This window comes from Chinchilla lanigera, unplaced genomic scaffold, assembly GCF_000276665.1.
Source record: "Chinchilla lanigera isolate Chin_1 unplaced genomic scaffold, ChiLan1.0 scaffold00098, whole genome shotgun sequence".
NCBI classification, from domain to species: domain Eukaryota; kingdom Metazoa; phylum Chordata; class Mammalia; order Rodentia; family Chinchillidae; genus Chinchilla; species Chinchilla lanigera.
The window spans coordinates 7,876,425-7,896,800 of NW_004955499.1; the positions used below are offsets into that span (position 1 = coordinate 7,876,425).

At 49.5% G+C, this 20,376-nt stretch overlaps 1 protein-coding gene across 2 annotated transcripts in view; it reads left to right on the top strand.

The window, feature by feature from the left end:
- Positions 1-19,744, top strand: part of Tbl1x (transducin (beta)-like 1X-linked) — a 189,196-nt gene extending 169,452 nt beyond the window's left edge. For both annotated transcript variants that reach the window (XM_005406543.2, XM_005406544.2), the window contains 12 exons: positions 2,522-2,813; positions 4,549-4,681; positions 5,014-5,155; positions 5,780-5,843; positions 5,964-6,061; positions 8,393-8,453; positions 9,373-9,494; positions 12,328-12,402; positions 12,519-12,646; positions 14,762-14,927; positions 15,958-16,059; positions 16,595-19,744. In XM_005406543.2, the coding sequence (XP_005406600.1) occupies positions 2,522-2,813; positions 4,549-4,681; positions 5,014-5,155; positions 5,780-5,843; positions 5,964-6,061; positions 8,393-8,453; positions 9,373-9,494; positions 12,328-12,402; positions 12,519-12,646; positions 14,762-14,927; positions 15,958-16,059; positions 16,595-16,621 (1,410 nt within the window). In that variant the 3' untranslated portion in view covers positions 16,622-19,744. The remainder of the gene's footprint in view (positions 1-2,521; positions 2,814-4,548; positions 4,682-5,013; positions 5,156-5,779; positions 5,844-5,963; positions 6,062-8,392; positions 8,454-9,372; positions 9,495-12,327; positions 12,403-12,518; positions 12,647-14,761; positions 14,928-15,957; positions 16,060-16,594) is intronic.
- The last annotated feature ends 632 nt before the right edge of the window (positions 19,745-20,376 follow it).

A 20,376-nucleotide genomic window follows, 5' to 3' on the forward strand; every position in this document is an offset into this window, starting at 1 on the left:
TGGACAGCCAGTTTTCCCAGCACTATTTGTTAAAAGGCTATCTTTCTTCCAGTGAACATGTTTGGCTCACTTGTCAAAAATAATGTGGCTGAATGTGTTTGTAGTTGTGTCTGCATCTTCTGATCTGTTCCATTGATCTTCAGGTCTTTTTTTTGCCAGTACCATGCTGACTTTATCACAGTAGCTTTGTAGTATAATTTCAAGTCAAGGATTGTGATGCCTCCTGCCTTGCCTTTGTTGCCCAGAATTGCCTTACCTATTCGAGGGCTTTTCTGGTTCCAAATGAATTTTAGGATTGTTTTCTCTAATTCTGTGAGATATGCTGTTGGAATTTTGATCAGAATTGCATTAAATCTGTATAACAGCTTGGGAAGTATGGCCATTTTCACTGTATTAGTTCTTCCTACCCAAGCAAGGGATATCTTTCCAGTTTCTGATATCTATCCACTTCAATCCCCTTTTTCAAAGTACTGTAGTTTTCAAGGTAGAGGTCTTTTGCATCCTTCATTAGACTGATTCCTATGTATTTCCTTTTTTTATGTTACTGTGTCATAATTTTTTTTTTTTTTTGGTACCGGGAATCGAACTCACGACCCTGTGCTTGCTAGGCAGACACCGTGCCTCTGAGCCATATCCCTGGCCCATTTTTTATGTTATGAAAGGTGCTATTTCTGTCATTTCCCTCTCAGTGAGTTTGTTATTTGTGTACAGGCATGCTATTTATTTTTGAGTGCTAACTTTGTGTCCACCTACACTACTACATTTGCTTATTAAATCTAGCAGTATTGTAGTGGAGTTTTGGGGGTCTTCTATATAAAGTATCATGTCATCTGCAATTGATGATAATTTAACTTCTTCCTTTCCTATTGTTATTCCTTTCATTTATTTCTCTTGTTTAACTGCTCTGGCTAAAATTTCCAGGACTGTGTTGAATAAAAGTGGAGACAGTGGACATCCTTGTCTTGATCCTGATTTTAGTGTGAAAGCTTTCAGTTTTTGTCCATTTAATGTGATGCTGGCTGTTAGTTTGTCATAGATGACTTTCATCAGATTGAGACAAAGGCCATCTATTCCAATTTTCTGTAGGGTTTTTTTTTTTTTTAATCATGAATGGGTGCTGGACTATGTCAAAAGCTTTTTCTGAATCTATTGAGATGATCACATGAGTTTCGTTCTTGGCTCTGTTAATATTTATTGATTTATATATGTTGAGCCATCCCTGCATCATTGGGATGAATCCCACTTGGACATGCTGTATAATCTCCTTGATGATTTGCTGCATCCTGTTTGCCAGTATCTTGTTGAAGATTTTTGCATCTGTGTTCGTTAGGAAGATTGGCCTGTAATTCTCTTTCTTAGTTGGGTCCTTCTCCAGTTTTGGTATCAGGGTAATGCTTGCTTGCAGGAATGTATTTGGAAGTATTCCTTCCCTTTTGGTTTCATTAAAGAGTTTGAGAGGTAGTGGTGTTAGGTCATCTCTAAATTTGTTGTAGAGCTCAGCAGTAGATCCATCAGGGCCTGGGCTTTTCTTTGTTGGTATGTATTTAATTACATCATCGATTTTGTTGATTGATTTTGGTTTATTTAGGACTTTTATATATTCTGGATTCAGCTTTGGTAATTCCTATGTATCCGGGAATCTGTCCATATCTTCTGCATTTTCCATGTTATTAGAATACAGATTTTTGCAGTAGGTATAGGTGATCTTCTGGATGCCTGCAGGGTTCATTGTGGTTTCAGCCTTTTCGTTCCTAATTACGTGGATTTGAGTCTTTTCTTTCCTTTTATTGATAAATTCGGATAAGAGTTTGTCAATTTTATTTAATTTTCAGAGAACCAACTTTTTGATTCATTGATTCTTTGTATTGCTTTTTAAGTCTCCAATGTGTTAATTTCAACTCTGATCTTTATAATTTCCTCCCTCGTACAAGCTTTTGGCTTTAGCCTGTGCTTCTTTTCCTAAAAGCTTGAGTAGAACCAAGCAAATTTGTTGTCAGTTGTGTAAGGGCTATGTTTAATCTACACTTGGAATACAGGGAGTCATTTCGAGTAGCAACAAGTGCTTATTTTATTAAACCAGATGTGCCAGGCATCAAGCTCTGCATGGTGTATTCACCTCTAACTTGGGCTGGGTGATGGCAAAGCACCTCTGCCACATAAATGGTGGCCCACCTCAACCTGGCCTTTGGAGTAGGTGATTCTCTGCACCATGGGCGTCATGCAGAAGATCACACATTCAGGGGGTCAGGCAGCATCGCTGGTCTCCACCCACTAGGTGGCAGTAGAGCCCAACGGCTCTAGACTGAGTGGTGGCCACCACATCAGGGAAGCAACCCCGCCCATACTGGATGGCACTTTGTGTGGTGGGATGATGCAGTTGTATTCAGATGTCCCTGTATTCAGATGTATTCAGCCTATTTATGCACTGTCAGGTCCCCCTTGCTGCCCTGGCATTCACCCACCCTTTGGGCGCATCCCTCCTGCTTCCAGAGCTCACGGCCTGCCCTGCTTGCTTTCCCAGGATGGCACGGTGTTTGACGGCCGCCCCATAGAGTCCTTGTCCCTGATCGACGCTGTGATGCCCGACGTGGTGCAGACGCGGCAGCAGGCATTCCGAGAGAAACTCGCTCAGCAGCAAGCTAGTGCTGCGGCGGCAGCGGCGGCGGCGGCGGCGGCGGCGGCAGCGGCAGCAGCAGCAGCAACAGCTGCAACGACAGCAGCCGCGCCAGCCCCGGCAGCTGTTTCCCAGCAAAACCCTCCAAAGAATGGAGAGACCACGGTGAACGGGGAGGAGAATGGAGCACATGCGATGAGTGAGTGTGGGGCGGTTTGCGGAGCTCCTGTGGCTCGAGGTTCTCTCCCACATCCAAAGGACTTCTTCAGATCCACCTGCTGTCTGGGTCTTTAACGTGGTGTGTGAGGTTTGCCTCCAGGGTGGCCAGAAGCGCCTCATGGTCCGTCTTCCTCATCACAGTCCTTGGACTCGAGGGTCTTCGTCACGTGTCCTTGGTTGTAGGAAATCATGCTCTTTTGCTGGGAACTCAGGGTGGTCAGCCATGCTATGGAAGAAGGGCTGACCTCACAATGACGTCAAAGCTGCAGGCCTGGCACGGGGCAGCATCCTAGGTGGTCTCGAAAGACCCCAGGAGATTAGTCCCCGTTGGGTAATTGCCCAAGAGTATCTGGCAAATAAGTCAGCCTGAAGTCCTACCGAGGCCCTACTTTTACACAACGCTTTACAGAAACCAAGACACACTGCTTCAGCTCTAGATTCAGAGCATACACAGACACGTGTGTGTGTGTGTGTGTGTGTGTGTGCGTGCACGCATGCTGTACATGTGTGTGACTGTGTGCAGTCTCTGTGTGCATGGGGTGTGCCTACATGTGAGCAGGTGCATATGTCTTTGCGTGTGTGTGTGTGTGTGTGTGTGTGTGTGTGTGTGTGTGTGCTTTCCTTGGAAATTATTTCCTTCCAAGCACCCAGGCAGCCCCAGCAGCTAGTCTGGAAGGCTGGCACTGGCACCCTAGCCCAGCTGTCCCATCTTCACGGCCTCCTCACATGCAGAGGGCTGACTGGGCACCCCTGAGGCGGCTGTCACCCATAGCCGACCTGTGGCCGGGGATCAGCCACAGGCCCAAGCAGGTGAACTCTGGAAGTCTGTCTCTGTGGCTTCAAACATCAGACCAACGCCTACAAACTGTCCAGTAGTTTCTATGACAGGGGACATGAAGGCCATCTGCCTAGCGCAGAATAAAAAGACCCCAGACTGCAGCCCCTTTAGTCTCTGTTCATACAGTCCAAGAATTCTGGACATCTCTGTCCTGTGTTAGACAGCATCTTCTCTCTGTCTCCGTATAATCACTTCCTGAGGTACTGCGGTCAGGACTTCGCCGTGTGACTTGTGGGGACACTCTACAGCCCACATAGCAGCTATAGGCAGAGCATAAACACGAGCATAGCTGTGCTGTCCACTGCCTCTGCCTACAGAAACGGGCAACAGTGAGCTAGGTTCCCCCATGGTCCGCTGCCCCAGTTCAAAATGATAAATAACTGCTTGACTCCCTCAGTCAAATTGGAAGCCTGACTTTTTGTGTTCTGTTGCTGTAATGGAACGCCCGAAGCTGACGGCTTTATAAAGGAAGTGCAGTCACTTAGCTCACAGTTTTGGAGGCCGAAAGTCCAGGCAACCTCAGGCTAGCTGCGGCCATCTGGGCATGGCCTGGGGGACGTGTGAGAGGAGAGGGCGCGTGTGGAACCAGAAGTCTGAGCAGACTGAGAAGGGGCTGGGAATGACGTTCCTCTTCCGGGTGCTGCCGTCTCTTAACATCTCTATGGTGGGACACTCAGCTCTCAGCACATGAGCCCTGGGATCAAATCACACCCAAGCCACAGTGCTGGGACAACAGAAAGAACACAAGCAGCCAGAGTTGACAGAGGCACTGGTGCTGGGTGCTCCAGAAGGTACAGGCAGGGCATTGCTCAGACAGTACTGCAGGCGGCTTCTTCCCGAGTGCATCATCGTGTGTGTGTTTGCACCTCTGTGACAGATAACCACTCGAAGCCCATGGAGATAGACGGGGAAGTTGAAATCCCACCCAGCAAAGCCACCGTCCTTCGGGGTCATGAGTCCGAGGTGTTCATTTGTGCCTGGAATCCTGTCAGCGACCTGCTAGCTTCTGGGTGAGGATTTCAGGACGGGGGTACTACGGGGTTCTGGGTGGCGGAGCGTGTGCCCGTGTGTGCCCCGTGCCTCTGGTGTCCTGTGCTGTGGAGACCCCAGCCTTGTCCCGAGCTATTTCCGGCATGGACAGGTGCGATGCACAGCCGTCCAAAGGCATTTGTCCGGGATGGTGAGGATGGAACAGGGTGAGCTGATGGGATGGAGAGGGCAGGCCGCGATGCTGAAGAGGCCCCGCCTAGCTCAAGCGCGAGCTGCCCCGAGCTCTGCCGGTGCTGGTCTGCCGCTGCTGCTACTCACGCCAGGGCGCAACCTGCCGTGTCTCCTCGTGCAGATCAGGCGACTCCACCGCGAGAATATGGAGCCTCGGTGAAAGCAGCAATGGGACCTCCACGCAGCTCGTGCTGAGACACTGTATCCGCGAAGGGGGCCACGACGTCCCTAGCAACAAGGATGTCACCTCGCTGGACTGGAACGTGAGCACCTTCCACCAGCTGACACGGAGACACACAGACACGAGGACAGTGGGGCACTCCTATAATCCCAGCTACTTGGAAGGCTGAGACAGGATGGTCGCAAGTGTGAGCCCAGTCTGGGCAGTTTAGCAAAATCCTGTCTCAAAATGTGAAAAGGAGCTGGGCGTGGTGGTGCACACCTGTAAGCCCAGCACTTGGGAGGCCGAGGGAGGAGGACTGTTGCGAGTTCGAGGCCAGCCTGGGCTACAGAGTGAGCTCAAGGCCAACCTGAACTGCATAGCGAGATCTTGTCTCAAAAAGACAAAAAAAAAAAAAAATTAAAAGGGCTAGGGGTGCAGCTCAGAGTTCCTTCCCCAGTGCTTGGGGTAGGGGGGAAATCTATATGTGCGGGGAGGGAGAGATGGCTCCTGTGTGTTAGCTGCCAGCCCTGCATGCTGGTACAGGGCCCCTAATTCCAAGCATTCGTGTAAGGAGACTGGAGACAGGCAGCAGCAGGCTGGGTGCTAGGAAGCTGCCCCTTTCCATGGGGGGAGGGGGAGGGGCCCTGCAGCGGGAAGGTGGGCTCGCCAGGGTAGCTCCACTGGAGAGATCCTGAAATGTTTTGTGTCCCCTTATGGCCCCTAGAGCGATGGGACTCTACTGGCTACAGGTTCCTATGACGGTTTTGCAAGAATCTGGACAGAAGATGGTAAGTCCTGAGTCTGAGTCCTTTGTGTTAGGTCAGATAAGCGGTCCCTGCATGTGACCAGTCGGTGATTCTGAAGCGTCAACGTGTTTGTTTGTTTGTTTGTTTGTTTTTACCTCCTAGGTAACTTGGCCAGCACCTTAGGCCAGCACAAAGGACCTATCTTTGCCTTGAAGTGGAACAAAAAGGGGAATTATATTTTGAGTGCTGGTGTAGACAAAGTGAGTATCGGCTTAAAATGCATCGCTTTGATCTGTAGCTGCTGCTTATTTGTCTGTAGTCTCATGATGTCTTTGAATTCTTAGGCTTTCTTCCTCCCCTGAAAATATCAAAAGGGCTTGTTTGGGCTCTGTTTGTTTTTGAGGTCTTGATCTTCCCTTTATAACACAGCATGTCCTAATATAGCGTTGCTTTATAGGCTTTGTACAAGGCTTTCCCCTTTCCTTTTAAGGTACATCTTTCAGGGATAGAAAGGAAAATCTCCACATTACACACCTTCGGGGCCGCAAGGAGAAACTGGGGTGGGGCACACTCAGCCATCTGTCACCCCCTGGGCCGTTGAAGTAATGAACACTTTTTTGTACCCCACCCTCCACTTTCCTCTGTGTTCTCCTGCAATTCCTTTATAAATTGCCACTTCCCTTGTAGACAGCAGACTTCCCTGAGACTCAGGTACCAGGGCAGGCTCCCTGATGACTCCTGGAGTGCTTTTAGAATCCCTTGCTGTGTCCCTGGGCAGTGCTGCCAGGTAAACGCAATGGCCTTACATCCACCTACATCCGGAGGGCCAAGAGTAGGAAGATAGATCCAAGTCCGACGTACCCAGTCATCTCGTCCTCTCTGAGCCTGTTTCCTCAGTTATCAGCTGTCAGGCTGATTGGAGTTGTGACCTCATACCTAGGAGTCATACCCCATACCCGTGTCATACCTAGGATGCAGGAGGAGCTGTAAATCCTGTGTGTTAGTCAGCTTTACAGGCTGTGACCAAAAACAACGAAAAAGAGGAGAGGTGTAGTTTGGCTTATGATTTCAGAAGGTTCAGTCCCTGGTTGGGCAAGCAGAAATATCATGGCAGAAGGGCATGGTAGAGAAGAGCTGACACCTCATGGTTTATAGTAAGCAGAGAGAAAGAGAAAGAGCCACAGAGGAGTGGGGAGGAGCCAGGGACAAGATACACCCTTCCAGTGCATACCCCTGGTAACCTTCCTCCTGCAAGGTTGCAACTCCTAGCCATTCTCCATGACTCATTAGTGCATTGATGGGTGGATGAGGTTAGCACCCCATGGTCCAATCACTTTCCAGAAGCCCCACCTGTCAACATATGAGCCTTTGGGGGCATGTTTTTCATCCAGTTCATAAAACATGGCTGTGGAAAGGAAGTATTATCAACAACTAAATACTGGACATCAATTGCTTGGGGCTGCCACTGAGCTGGACCTTCCGTAAGGATTTCTGGATAATTTGAACACCTTGTTAGCTTTCTGCTCATTCAAATTCCACAACTTCATATAATAGACTTACCTGACCTCTAAACATCCTCATCATGTTTAAACATCATCATCAACATGACATATGGATATGTTATGGCTATGTTTGGCAGACTGTGGCCCCAACAGGTCAAATAATCTCTGGCCTATTGCCTGTACTTTTAAATAAAGTTTTATTGGTATAGAACCATATCCATGTGTTGAGTACTGTCCAAGACCACTTTCACATTATGATGGCAGAGTTAAGCAGTTGTGAGAGAGACCATATGAGCCTCAAGACCTGAAATGTTTGCTCGTTCACCCTTGACCGAGTTTGCCAACTTTTCCACCGGGGTATAACGGTCTAGGTCATAAATGGCAAACCTTTTAGATCTTCCAATGATAAACAAACAGCCAGCTGCAGCACATGTACCATAGGTTCGCCACCACTGATTTTTCCCATGGTTTCTAAGTTTGGGGAGAAGGAGACTCCCCCACCAATTTTGGTAGCTTTTCCAAGTGTCAGTTAAACCTATTCTGTCCCATACAGCAGCTACCAGCCAGCACAGGTAACTGGACAAACTCAGTCAGTGTGGCTTTTGTCAAGGGTAACACAAGGATAACACAAGGGTAATACCTGGATACACAAGGGTAACACCTGGGATAATACAAGGAATGTCACATATCTCATCCATGTTTTTCAGTGCTTGAAAGAAACTGGGGTTTTTTTGTGTTGTTTTGTTTTGTTTTTTTGTGGTTCTGGGGATTGAACCCAGGGCCTTGTGCATGCAAGGCAAGCACACTACCACTGAGCCACATCCCCAGCCCTCATGTATGTTTTTATGCCAATTACATGTTGAGACAATAGTATCTTGGCTGTCATTGGGGTAAACTAAATTCTTCAAGTGAGCTTCACTAGTTTTTTGTTTGTTTGTTTTTAATGTTTATTTTAAAAGCCCAGTGACACACACACCACCGTGCTGATTTGGAAGGAAAACGGGCAGATTCCTTTGCTCACGTGATACATTTTTCCGGAGGAATCTTTGTGAGAAGAGCTACTAACTTTTCTTTTTGTTTGTGGAACAGACGACAATAATTTGGGATGCCCACACAGGAGAAGCCAAGCAGCAGTTTCCTTTTCATTCAGGTGAGGTTGCTGCTGCTGCTGCTGCTGCTGCTGCTGTCATTTATAGGGGTGCACAGGCTGACCCCGGGAGTGGTTATTTAGCTGCCCTAGTGTTGGGAAGAAGGGAGGGATAAGGTCAAGGGCCCTGGGGCTCACTGGCTCCCTAGTTCTCTCCCTGGCCTGCCTTGGTGCAGTGGGATGGGGGTAAATGTCCAGAAAATAAACCAAAAGGTCAAGGATGAGAACCCTGAGCAGGACGATACGCAAAAATCAAGGAGCTTTGCCATCCCTTTTGCTGGTGGTCTTCCTATCACTATAAAGAACCACACTCGGAAACAGGAAGTAGGCAAGTGTCCGGAGAAGGCAGGGATGAGAGGTGCTTGGTGGCGGAGACAAGGAACGCCCAGGAGCTAGGGAGGAGAAGGATGTTCTTCCCAGTCCTGTGCTGTACACCACCACCTACCACTGTGTGCAGGGGACTGTCGGGAGACCAGTTACCCACCAAACCATGGGAGGCATTAGTACATGGCAGATTTGTTCCATCGAAGTATCCTAAACATAGACTATGCAGTCTTCTCCCTCTCCTTTTTGCTCTGCCCTGTCTTAAAATAAACCCAGTGACCCAAGGGGCACAAGTAGGCAGCGCCATGCTTGTGGCCTCCCTTTCTGGCCCTTACAGTGGAAACCAGTCTCACAGTGCACGCTGGAGGTCAGGAGATGGCCCACGGTCTCTTTCCAGAGGCAGCTTGTTGTCCCTGCAAATTGGAAGGAGAGAACCTTTCAGGTCCTTGAAGGAAAGAACCTGTGTTTGCTCATGTTGGAAGTGCTCTTGATTGTGTTACTACTAGGGCAGGCTTGTTGGTTATGTTTTAATTTTCCAACTCACATGAGCTGTGCACAGTGAGAGAGAACCACTGTCCTCCCTCTGCCCTGCCTGCAGCCCCGGCTCTCGATGTGGACTGGCAGAACAACACGACTTTCGCTTCCTGTAGCACGGATATGTGTATTCATGTGTGCAGACTCGGCTGTGACCGCCCAGTGAAAACCTTCCAAGGACACACGGTAAGTGGGTGTCCTGACCATTGGACATAAATTTGTTTGTGTGTTATCTTGGTTACTTTTCTCTCATGGCTGAGACAAAATACCTGACACCCAAAGTTAAGGAAGGAAAGGTTTACCTATCTTAGTTTGTGGAGGTTTCGGTCCGTATTCAGCTGGTTCCAAGGCAGAGTGGCACATGGCAGAGGGCAGCAGTTCGTGGCAACAGAAAACAGTAAAGCAATAAGAGCAAAACATAGGAGTGGAGGCAAGCAGCTTGTTTCCCTCCCTTACATTGTGGGCGAACTACCTGCCCCAGGATGGGTATAGCACTTACACCCATAATCCCAGCAGTGGACTATGTATCAATCAAAAATCTGGAATAGAAGGCAGCCCGATGACTGCATGAGGATTTGGGAGGACATGCAGATACAAACCATAACGTGTGATGTGGCGGATGTTTCTTTTTTTTTTTTGGTTTTGGTTTTTCTCTGGTACCGGGAACCGAACTCACGACCTTGCACTTGCCAGGCAGGCGCTTTGCCGCTGAGCTAAACCCCCAGCCCCCGGATGTTTCTTTATACCTAGAATTAAAAGGCATGTTGACGACGGAGCTGTTACTCTTCAGCCCTTACTTGCTGGGGCTGTTGTAGCTGCTGCAGGGGGTTGGGTCCACCTCACTGTGGGTAGCAAATGAGAAAAACAGACCCTGGCCTGACCCAGAGCAGACTTTAAAGCAGCTATCAGAATGTGTGAGGACATAAAGGAAAAGGTGCTCATAATAACCAAATAGATGAGACATGTCCGTAGAGAATGAAAGTCCATGTTTTTACAGAACAGAAGAAGGTTGAGAACTCGATGAATAAGGTCTGGAATAAAAGTCTTAGTGGATGAGTTTAACAGCATGTTGGAGATTACAGAAGTAAAGTTAGCGCACCTAAAGGAAGATCACAGAAATCAGCCTATTCAGAGAACAGAAACAATTGCAAAAATGAATAATGGTGTCAAAGTCTGTGGGACAGTTCGTGTACTCCAGGTCTGTGGAATGGGGAAAGAAAAAAAGGTAATGGGACAGAAAACGTATTTAAACCAATCACAGGCAAGTCTTCCTGCTATGAAAAGCATCAACACTCAATCCAGGAGGCTCAGCAAGCCCCCAAGCAGAAGAATATAGAGAATCACACTTGGAGCCCTAGGCACATGGTCACCAGACACCAGAACTAAAGACAAAAATCATGAAAGCACCCCTGGGGAGCAATAGTATGATCCACCATTGACTTGTCAGCTTCCCTATAGCTGCCAGGTCTGTCCTCAGTCTCCAGAAACCCCAGTGAGGACCTCATACCTTCCCAGCCCTGTGGGAAATGCCCCCCACCTTCAGCCGCAACCTTGGCGTATCTTCCAAACCCTGCTTCCCCCGTATCTTCCAAGGCCACATGCAGAGGTCCTGCAGACCCACCCTCTCTACTGCTTCCTGTTGGGGTGCCTCACTCTTGGCCTTGGGGTGGCTACCATTTCATGGGGGAGTGGCCACAGGGCAGAGGAGGTGGAGCAAAAAAGAGCCACAGTTGTACCAGTGAAGTGACTAACACAGGCCCCACAGCCCGAGGCGCTTCTGGCCGCCTGGTCCCCGTGGCTTTTCAAGATGCCCAGCCGGCTGTGCCACGTGGAACACAGGTGTGGCTTTGTCATTCCTCTGCTTCACACCCTTCGGATCTCAGTGTCCCTAGAAAGAAGCGTGACCGTCTCATGTGTCACGCCGGAGCTTCTGGGAGCATGACGTTATCCAGAAGGTGATTTCTGCGTGTGCAGTGATTCCTTAGGCCAAGACAGCAGGAACAACATAGGGGGCATTGTCCTGGCGGTCGGGCTCTGTCACCGGTACATGCACGGGCACACACACACATGTACACACACACCCAGGCACGAGCCTTCTTGGGTCACCTCACACCGTGTCCCCACCACAGGACCCCGGGCTGCAGTGGTCCTTTAGAAACTCGGTCCCCCGCTCCGTGGCCCACCACCCCACAGTGTCTCCCTGCGGAGCCTGGGAGCCCAGCGTCCCTGCCTCTGCCCTTCTCTGGCTGAGAGTTCTGCTCCTGTCTCCCCGGCTGTGGTCGCTTCCATCCCCTGGCTGAGTCCTCCTAACCCTGTCTTTTGCACTTCTCTGTGTTTGCTTCCCTGTCCCCCAAACATGCAGACAGATGTGCAGCAGGATTTAGACAGAGCGGCAGCTGTTGCGTTAAAGCGCACGGAGACATCATGGTCAAAGTCCGGGGCTCGCAGTGACTGCGGCTTCTTTTTATTTACTGTGCTTTTTGTAGGTGAATTCTTCATTCAGCTTCTTTCCTCGTAGAGAGATTCTTCCTTAAATGTGGATGAGCATGGCTGATTATATGGTGGTAGACGCTATGCTCTTATATAAGTGAAAAGGCAAAGTGAGAAAAAGAAAAAATACAAGCTTGTACGTTGCGTTCTTGATATCCAGGGTAAATCCTGGAAGCTGTGACGGCGCTGACAGAGCTCTGATGCCCTCTGGTGGACGGTAGCTGCCATAGCGATGACTCAGCGTTTGGTTCTCTCTCTTTTTTTTTTTTTATTTGAAAAATGAAACAACTGACCAAACAACAATGAAGACAAAATCAGACCAACACAAAAACAGCATGAATGATATGTGACCTCAAGTTGCTCAGAGTGGATAAAAAAAAGATGTGGTATTTTTATACAGCAGAGTATTACTCAGCTATAAAGAAACATAAACTAGAGGCTTTTATAGGTAAATGGATGCAGCTAGAGACCATACTCGTTAGTGAAATAAATCAGTTTGGTTCTCTTAAAACTGTTCGCTGTCTTGCAGAATGAGGTCAATGCCATCAAATGGGATCCTTCCGGAATGTTACTAGCGTCCTGCTCTGATGACATGACATTGAAGGTAAGTCCCTTTCTGGGCAGCCGGCGGCTGATTGGCCTGGCTGACACCCGCAGGTCGGCTGCTGGGCATCTCGCAGGGGTCAGCCTTGCTCATTTCACCCCCAATGCTTCCTCTAGATCTGGAGTATGAAGCAGGACACCTGTGTGCACGATCTTCAAGCTCACAGCAAAGAGATCTACACCATCAAGTGGAGCCCCACGGGGCCCGCCACCAGCAACCCCAGCGCCAACATCATGTTAGCGAGGTAAAGGAGGGACGGGCGGGGGCCCCTGACTCTCAGCTCTGCTGCCTGCCATCAGGCTAGCTGCCAGGGCAGGAAAACAGCTCATATGCCAAGAGCAGAAAAGCTCCTGGCGGGTGTTGTCAGAGGGTTAAAATCATCCCAAACTACACAGACTGGTGCATCACCGGAGAGGGGCCAGCCGCATGGAAACGGTGTCAGCCCTGCGTCTTCGCGGTAGTGGTTGCAGCGGCTGCCCAGGATAACAAGACACAGGGAGCTCAGCCCTGGTGTGAAATGGCCTGGAATGTGCATGGAACCTGTGCGCTTTATAGTCAAAGTCCTCTCTAGGTGACTTCCGTGCCTGCACAATGTCAGTGTGTGTAGTTGTCACACTGTGTTGTTTCAGGCCTGACAGAATGTCTGTGTGTTCGATGTAGACCCGGTTCTCGCCAATTCTTTTTTATGGTGGTGTTTTTGTTTGCTTGATCGCTTGCTTGCTTGTTTTCTGGTGCCAGGGATGACAGCCAGGGCCTGGTGCATGCTAGGCAAGCGCTCCACCACTGAGCGGCACCCCGGTTCTCTTGGGTTTTTACGATCTGCAGCTGGCTGCATCTGCCGGTGTGGAATAGGCTGATAGGAGGGGATGGCTGGGTCAGTTTGAGGCAAGGATCGTGTTAACTGGGAGGCCAGTACGACGGGTGTGTTCCGGCTCCAGGCTTCAAACCCTTTGCTTTTTGTTAAGACAGGGAAACCGGAAGAGGTTAGCTGGGACCTTGGGCTTGGTTTATGGAGCTGATCTCAGAGCTGTTGGCCGTGAGGATTTAGATAAGGTCCCCCAACTCCAACCAGATCTGGCTTGATCTTTTGTATGATGAACCCACCAAGACACCAGCTGAAGAGTGGGGCAGCCAGTCAGTCACAGGAGAACTGGGAAGAGTGGTCATCAAAGACAGAGGTGGCCGCCCCAAAACACGTCACCTTTGCTCAGGTGACAGAATCGTTGCATCCTAATGCACATCCGGTCCCCAGGAACACAGCATTCCACTCTGGGTTTTGTTTTATTCACGTCTCGCAGTAGCGGGGCTTGAGCCCTTGCTGAGCAAGAGCCCAGCCAATAAGCCCCACCCCCAGCCCTACCTTTGGTACTTTTGTAAGAAGATTATGAGACCTGAAGCCATGAAACAATATAGTCTCGACACCATGCTGAGGATCATTGGGGTTTGGCTCCATGGAATGTAGATGTTTGTTTAACCTGAAGAAGGAAAGATGTGGGAGGGATATTTGGTTACCAGGAAGCATGGTGGGGGTTATTCTGGGTAGTTCCAGAGCAGGGGATTGTGGGAAAGGTGACAGGCAGGCAGCGGATGGACGGCAGTGAGGGTAGTTGTTATAGATGCAATGGGAAGGAATTCAGGCATCAGCCAAGTAGCTGAACCAGGATAACCCAAAGGCCGAAATTCTCCTATGTCTAGTAATTGTCCTAAAATCCACTTAAATTGCAATGGCACAGTCTTACACACTCTAATCATTTTTTGAGGTCTAGGAGGGTACTTCTGTGTCACATGGCACTCATTAGCAGCATAAATTATCCTATTGTCACCAAGTATAAAAGGGACCTCTCGTGCCAAAGATAACATTTGCAGCACTTGCCCAGTGTACTATTGTAGGCGGATGTAGTTGTGTATTAATTCCTCTTGGGTTAGAATTTCTCTTAAATGTGTATCTTCTTAGTTTGCTGGGAGTTTTTTCTGATTATAGCTAGACACATTTATGTAGTTGCTAAAATAGGTGTGGGTTATAACTTGCAGGAGTGCATTAGAAAACCTAAGTGTTCCGCGGAAGTATTTCTCATTCATAAGGATAGAAAATGAAGAAATAGATGAATATGGGTATCCTTTTATTTCCCCAATAACAGCAGCAAAAATTATTATTTTTTTTGTTTCATGACTGTAGCTTTGTTTTTCCATGCATGCAAGTTTGTTTCAGAAGAAAAAAGGCTCATGAGTTTCTGTGAATTGAAACGTAATGGCCAGGGAGCATTAAAAAAGAAAACTCCTGTGCGATCGGGTCTGCACTGCAGAGAATGTTTTAAAACAGCGTGCCTCCGTGTGTGTGCTTTTTCTGCCACCTTCCCAGTGCTTCGTTTGATTCTACGGTTCGGCTGTGGGATGTGGAGCGGGGCATTTGTGTCCACACGCTAACCAAGCATCAGGAACCTGTCTACAGTGTAGCGTTCAGCCCTGATGGAAAGTATTTGGCCAGTGGCTCCTTCGATAAGTGTGTGCACATCTGGAACACCCAGGTATCCTCTCCATCCCTGCGGTTGAGTTCTCTGGGAAAACATGTCTGAGTGCCGTGTGGGCCCTGGCCCGGCAGGGAACTCAGGCTCAGGGCTGAGTTGCTGGAGGGCGGGCCAAGCTCCCTGGCTGAGTGCTGTCTGCAGGGACTGTTCTGGGAGGAGTCACCATCTTCTCTTGGCTTTTTCTGAGTCCCTGGTGGCCTGGAGCCTGCCTCGTGCCCTGGTGAAAGCGTGGCCCCACTGTGTTCTCTCTGGAAGTACTGCCCGCTGGAGTGTGGGGGTGTGTTCCTTCTCCTAAGCTTTCCAGGGGACCCACCAACTGCGTCAGCACCGCCATGGAGCCAGTGTGGGAGGGAAGGAATATGGGGACTGTCAGATGAAAAGGTCATGTGCTAGTCTGTCCTTTCTCTGGGGACTGGGAAGAGGCAGAGGGAGAGTACGTGAGCCATTGTGCTGGGCATCTCTGGCAACAGAAGAGTCCCAGAGGGCTGTGCATGTCTAAGAAAGCCTTAGCAAAACCAGGAGGGAACACTCACCTGGCAGGCACAAGGCCCTGAGTCCGACGTCCAACACCCCAAGAAAAAGGCCAACAGCGGGGCTGGGGATTTAGCTCAGCGGCAAAGCGCCTGCCTGGCAAGCACAAGGTCATGAGTTCGGTTCCCGGTACCAGAGAAAAACAAAACAAAACAAAAAAAGGCCAACAGGGAACCCGTGAGCCAAAGTTCCCCATCAGCCGAGGATGCATCTCACGGACCACTTCTCTGAGGCTGCCTGGTGCCCTCGGTCCTTGAATGACATCAGCCACGGCCCAGGCTGAGACATGGTACTGTTTCTGTGGATGGCTTCGGTTGAGCTCCCCTCTGCCGAGCTGAAGTTGGGTAGTCACGGGCCACGGCCACTATACTGGAAATTCTTCCAATTTTGTGCTTGAAAGTTTCTTTGGTCAAATATAGAGTGTGGGGAGGAAGCCCAGTGCACACCCCAGCTCTCAGGAGCCCCTGGCACCACAAGTGACGATCACTTTGCTTTGCAGAGTGGAAGTCTGGTCCACAGCTACCGAGGCACAGGTGGCATCTTCGAAGTATGCTGGAATGCTCGAGGAGACAAAGTGGGTGCCAGCGCATCCGATGGCTCTGTAAGTAGCGCCCTTGTTTGGCAGGGACAGGGACAGTGACAGAGGGCAGGGGACAGACACACGCAAGCAGCTGGTGCCCGAGTTGTATCATACACAGCAGGCGCCCAGCCAGTGCAGGTCATATAGAGGAAACCTGTCAACACAGGTCTGGAATAGCCTTCTCTAATGCCCCTTCCAGAAGGCTCTGCCCTCAAGTCACATTAAACAAACCCGGAGGCATTTTATCTCCTCAGCGTGAGTCCCCATGAGCCCTGTTCTGCCCCAGTGGGTCATCCAGGAGGTTTGGTAGTTTTTTTTGACCCGGCTTTCCAGCTCTGTGCCATTTGCCTGAATGTGATGGGTCAGATGCTCATAAACTGGCCGGTTCCTAGAGAGTCTCCAGCCCTTGTGACCATCCCAATAAAACTTTATTCATAAATACATCCATGGCTGTCCCAGGTGTGGTTCCAGGGCCATAGTTATGCCGTCCTGTGTTCGTTCTGAAGGCATCTCGTGGTGTTCCTCAAGGTAACAGGGCTTTCACCTTTCCTTCCAGGTGTGTGTTTTAGATCTGCGGAAGTAAACACAAAATATTATAAAGAGTAAAAAGAATTCTAACGGACCAGCAGTGGATGCGTGGGGTTGCAGGACTCTTCCAACACTCTGCTCCAAAACTGTACGAATGTGACTTGTGTTAGAGTGTGCTTTGACATCAGCTCATCCCTGGCCACAGGAATCTGTTTTTTTTTTTTTTTTTTTTTTTTTTTGTAATCTTCATCCAGAAGTTTAAAAACCAAGCAAATCCAAAAGCATACACACAGTCATATCAAGGGGGGGGGAGAAGGGTCTCCACCTAGGACATTCCGCCAGGGAAGGATGAAGCCACCAGCGGCTTGCTTTCCATCCACAGCAGGCTCTGACGGCTGAATGCAGGCAAAGCTGTGCCAAAAAAGGAAAAAGGAAAAAAAAAAAAAAAAGTAAAATGCTGTGATAAACCACAAGAAGAAAGAACACCTCCTCCTTGTGATATGCCCCGCCCCCCACCAATCTGGACACTACAGTTGCCTCTCTCAAAGGGTGTGTTCAAAGACCAGTCTGTACCCATGAAACACGCAACTTTGTAATCCCAACACTTGCTATTTTCTAGAACCTTCTTTGTTCAGTGGTTTTTCTATGCGCTGGAATTCTGTCATCTGCGGGCTTTGGTTTGAGATAGAAACTGTTTTGGGTTTGTTGTTTGTCCCCCCCACCCCACCCCACCCCACCGTTGTGATTACTCCCTACCCCCTGTGCTGTTTTTTTGGTCTGGTGTGGTCTTGTCCTTCACGCCACCCTCCGTGGACGTACCCACGTGGACATGGTGACCTAAACCGTAGACGGACAGCTTTTTCCCTCCCTCTCCTCTCGCCCCTCCCCGCCTGCTCACACTCCTGACCCTTCCTCGTAGCTGCTTCACCTCTGAGGTCACAAGGGACACTTTGGGCGCATTATAAGTGCTTTATGTAAGAAAGCGGGGAGGGGGAATTTTTACAGGAGAAAAAAAAATGACTTATAAGAGAAAGAGCCTGGAGTATTTTTGGAGAAAAAAAAAATATTTTTATGTTAAAAGCAATTTTAAAAATCCCGAAATGGCCATCAGACATAGAGAGCTTTGTGTGATTCATATTTTAAAAACACAGACATTTCAGAAGATACAGGCAGAGTCACAGGTTAGCTTACCCTTTCCCTCCAGTGGTGTGGAAGGTGGCCGGTGGCCAGGAGGAAGAGGCCATCCGCAGCGACGGTGTGGTCCTTTCATGCATTTCCCTGAGCAGTGCGACGGCCCAGGGCCCGCCACCAAGAACATGCCCAGTGGGTCCTTGCAAGGCTCACCTGATGGCTCCAGAGGGTCCCCCCATCTGCTGACAAAACATGAACACTGGAGGAAGAGTTCAGCCCCGAAGATGAATTATTCCATAGGTATAACATCACCCACCCCTTCTGCCGGCTTTATTGTTTCTTTCTCTCAGCGGAGACAAGGAGAGAGTTTTTCTCTTGTTTTTTTTTTTAATGATGAATCCTTTTACTACTCTTTAAAAATTAAACACAGCTTTTTGTCCCTGGGACGGTTTGCTTTCGCTGGATCTGGTGATCTTTGTACGTCTTTCATTACAGCGTGGCCCTCGCCCTACCGTGCGTTGCGGAGGAGCAGACTGGGAAGCCAGGCCTCTCCTGAGAGCTGAGGAGGGGCCCCGGGTGTGGGCTGCACTGTGCACCTGAGGCAGGGTGTTATTCAGAGAGTGGTGTCCATGCACAGAGCCGGAAATGGGCCAGGGCCTCCTCCCACTCAGGATGTACGGAACCAGCCAGGCAAGCCAGCGAGCGCCAGGCACTCTACTGGGACCTGTGAAGTGACTGCAGCGCAAGCAGACCAGAAAGGGCCGTGTTTTCTAGCGGAGTATTGTATCTGCGCTCCGTCATGCAAAAGCACTCAACAAAGAAAGCCAAAGTGCTGTGAAGTCACGGGTCCCATTTTCGAACTCAGCAGGTGGATGTGTCAGTTCGGATGCAGGCTTCGGGGTCCCAAGGATCACCATCTTTAGCGTGCCTCAAATAAATACACGTTCTTCTCCACCGAGCATTAGCTGTCAGCTGTCAGCCCATTGTCCGGATACGGCTTGCGCGGATCTGCCATGGGACGGGGAGGGGGATGCGGATAAAGGATTCACTAGACAATCTAGGCCTGGTTCCAGAGCCGGGGTCTCACACCTGAGGCAAGCAAGACCGCCACCTCGTCAGCACTGGAGGTTGGCACCCGCTACGGTGAGCACTGGCAAACAGGCTCTTCCCGTACAAAGAGGTCCAGCACGTCCCCCCCATCCATCAGCACAGCAGACCACGGGTCAGAGGCGGACCAAGCCGGAGAATGCTGCTGCTCACGCTTCAGAAGTGCACCCTGCTCTCAGCAAAATGACACGACTGCCGGCTGTGTGTGGAGCTGCCACGCCGGCGCACCGCCGGTCACCGGAGCCAGCACGTTCAGCTCCGAAGTGAAGGGCCCGGGTGTGTTGCGTTGCCCGACATTGTCCACAGCTCTGACGGGATCGTGAGGGATGCTTCAGTCTTAGTGACCAAATGTAACCTTGCAAGCAGACATGAGTGACCACAAGCCATGTCCAGCACATGCCTGGGAAAGGGAGGCTGCCCCGCGGGGGACTGCAAGGGCCACAGGGACGCTACAGGGTTCAGCATTCCGAGCCCGCAGTACTGATGCCCGCCGTAGGACTTGACCTTTCGTTCTGTCTTTCTCATAGATCACGGAGCCAAGTCAAGTGCACTTTGTCCAATGTAAGGATCTGCTTTGTCCCTTGTTATTTCTCTTTTTAAACCTCTCGTTCCACCTTTTTTATTTTTTTCCATTGTGTTTCTTGTCAAATACAGAAATGTTTCTTCTGCCACTCACTGAAGGTTTGAATTCTGGCTTCTGCGGTTTTTATTGTCTGTGTCAGACATACAGCCAGACGTGGTTCTCCGTCAGCATTCCCCAGATTCTGTTCAGCAGCGTCGCCCTGCCCCCCCTTTTGTTCTGTATCCCCACCCCCCACTCATCCCTCACGCTCTTGGAAAAAAAAAAAATCACCTCGTGTGTCGTAGCTCGTTTGTTTCCAGAGAGAATCAACAGATCATATTCAGTGTCTTGAATAAATTGCTCTATTTTGATATTAGAGAACTTGGTGGCTGTGTTTTGTTTTGTTTTGTTTTTTCATCTTCCTCTGTAGTTCCTGGGCCCGTGTCAGTGCTGGCGAGTGAAGACAGAACTCTGCATTTTTTCAGGGCAAAAACAGCCAGTGTGACTCAATGCAGGACTGCTCTGTTATAAACTGGGGAGAAGGCAGTGGATGTCATGAAGCGACAAACTTACATGAGGATGGGCTCCAGTCTCGTGAATCCAAAGAAAGAAGCAGGCAGATCTGGGGTTGCACAGAGACTTACCCATGGGTAGGTGGCCCTGCACAATGAAGAGACCCAGTTGGGTCCCTGCAGTTAGGATCAAAAACAGGGATATATGAACAGAGTAGAACACAAGTGACTTCATCCCAGCTGGAATGTACCTGGTTTATCTCAAGCTAATATCAAAGAGTCAGGCACATTCCTGTAGCCAGGGTCATGCTGGTGGCTTTGTCTTGTGTTTTGGAGGGAACCTACCCAAGACAAACCGACTGGGGTTATTGTGCATCAGGCGTGATAGTTATGACCCAAAATGGCGGCCGTCCTGTCACGTGGAATCCACACAGACATTCACAGCAGCCCCTGGTTATTCTAGAAGGTCATTACCTACAGGGAGCCTGTGTTTTAGTA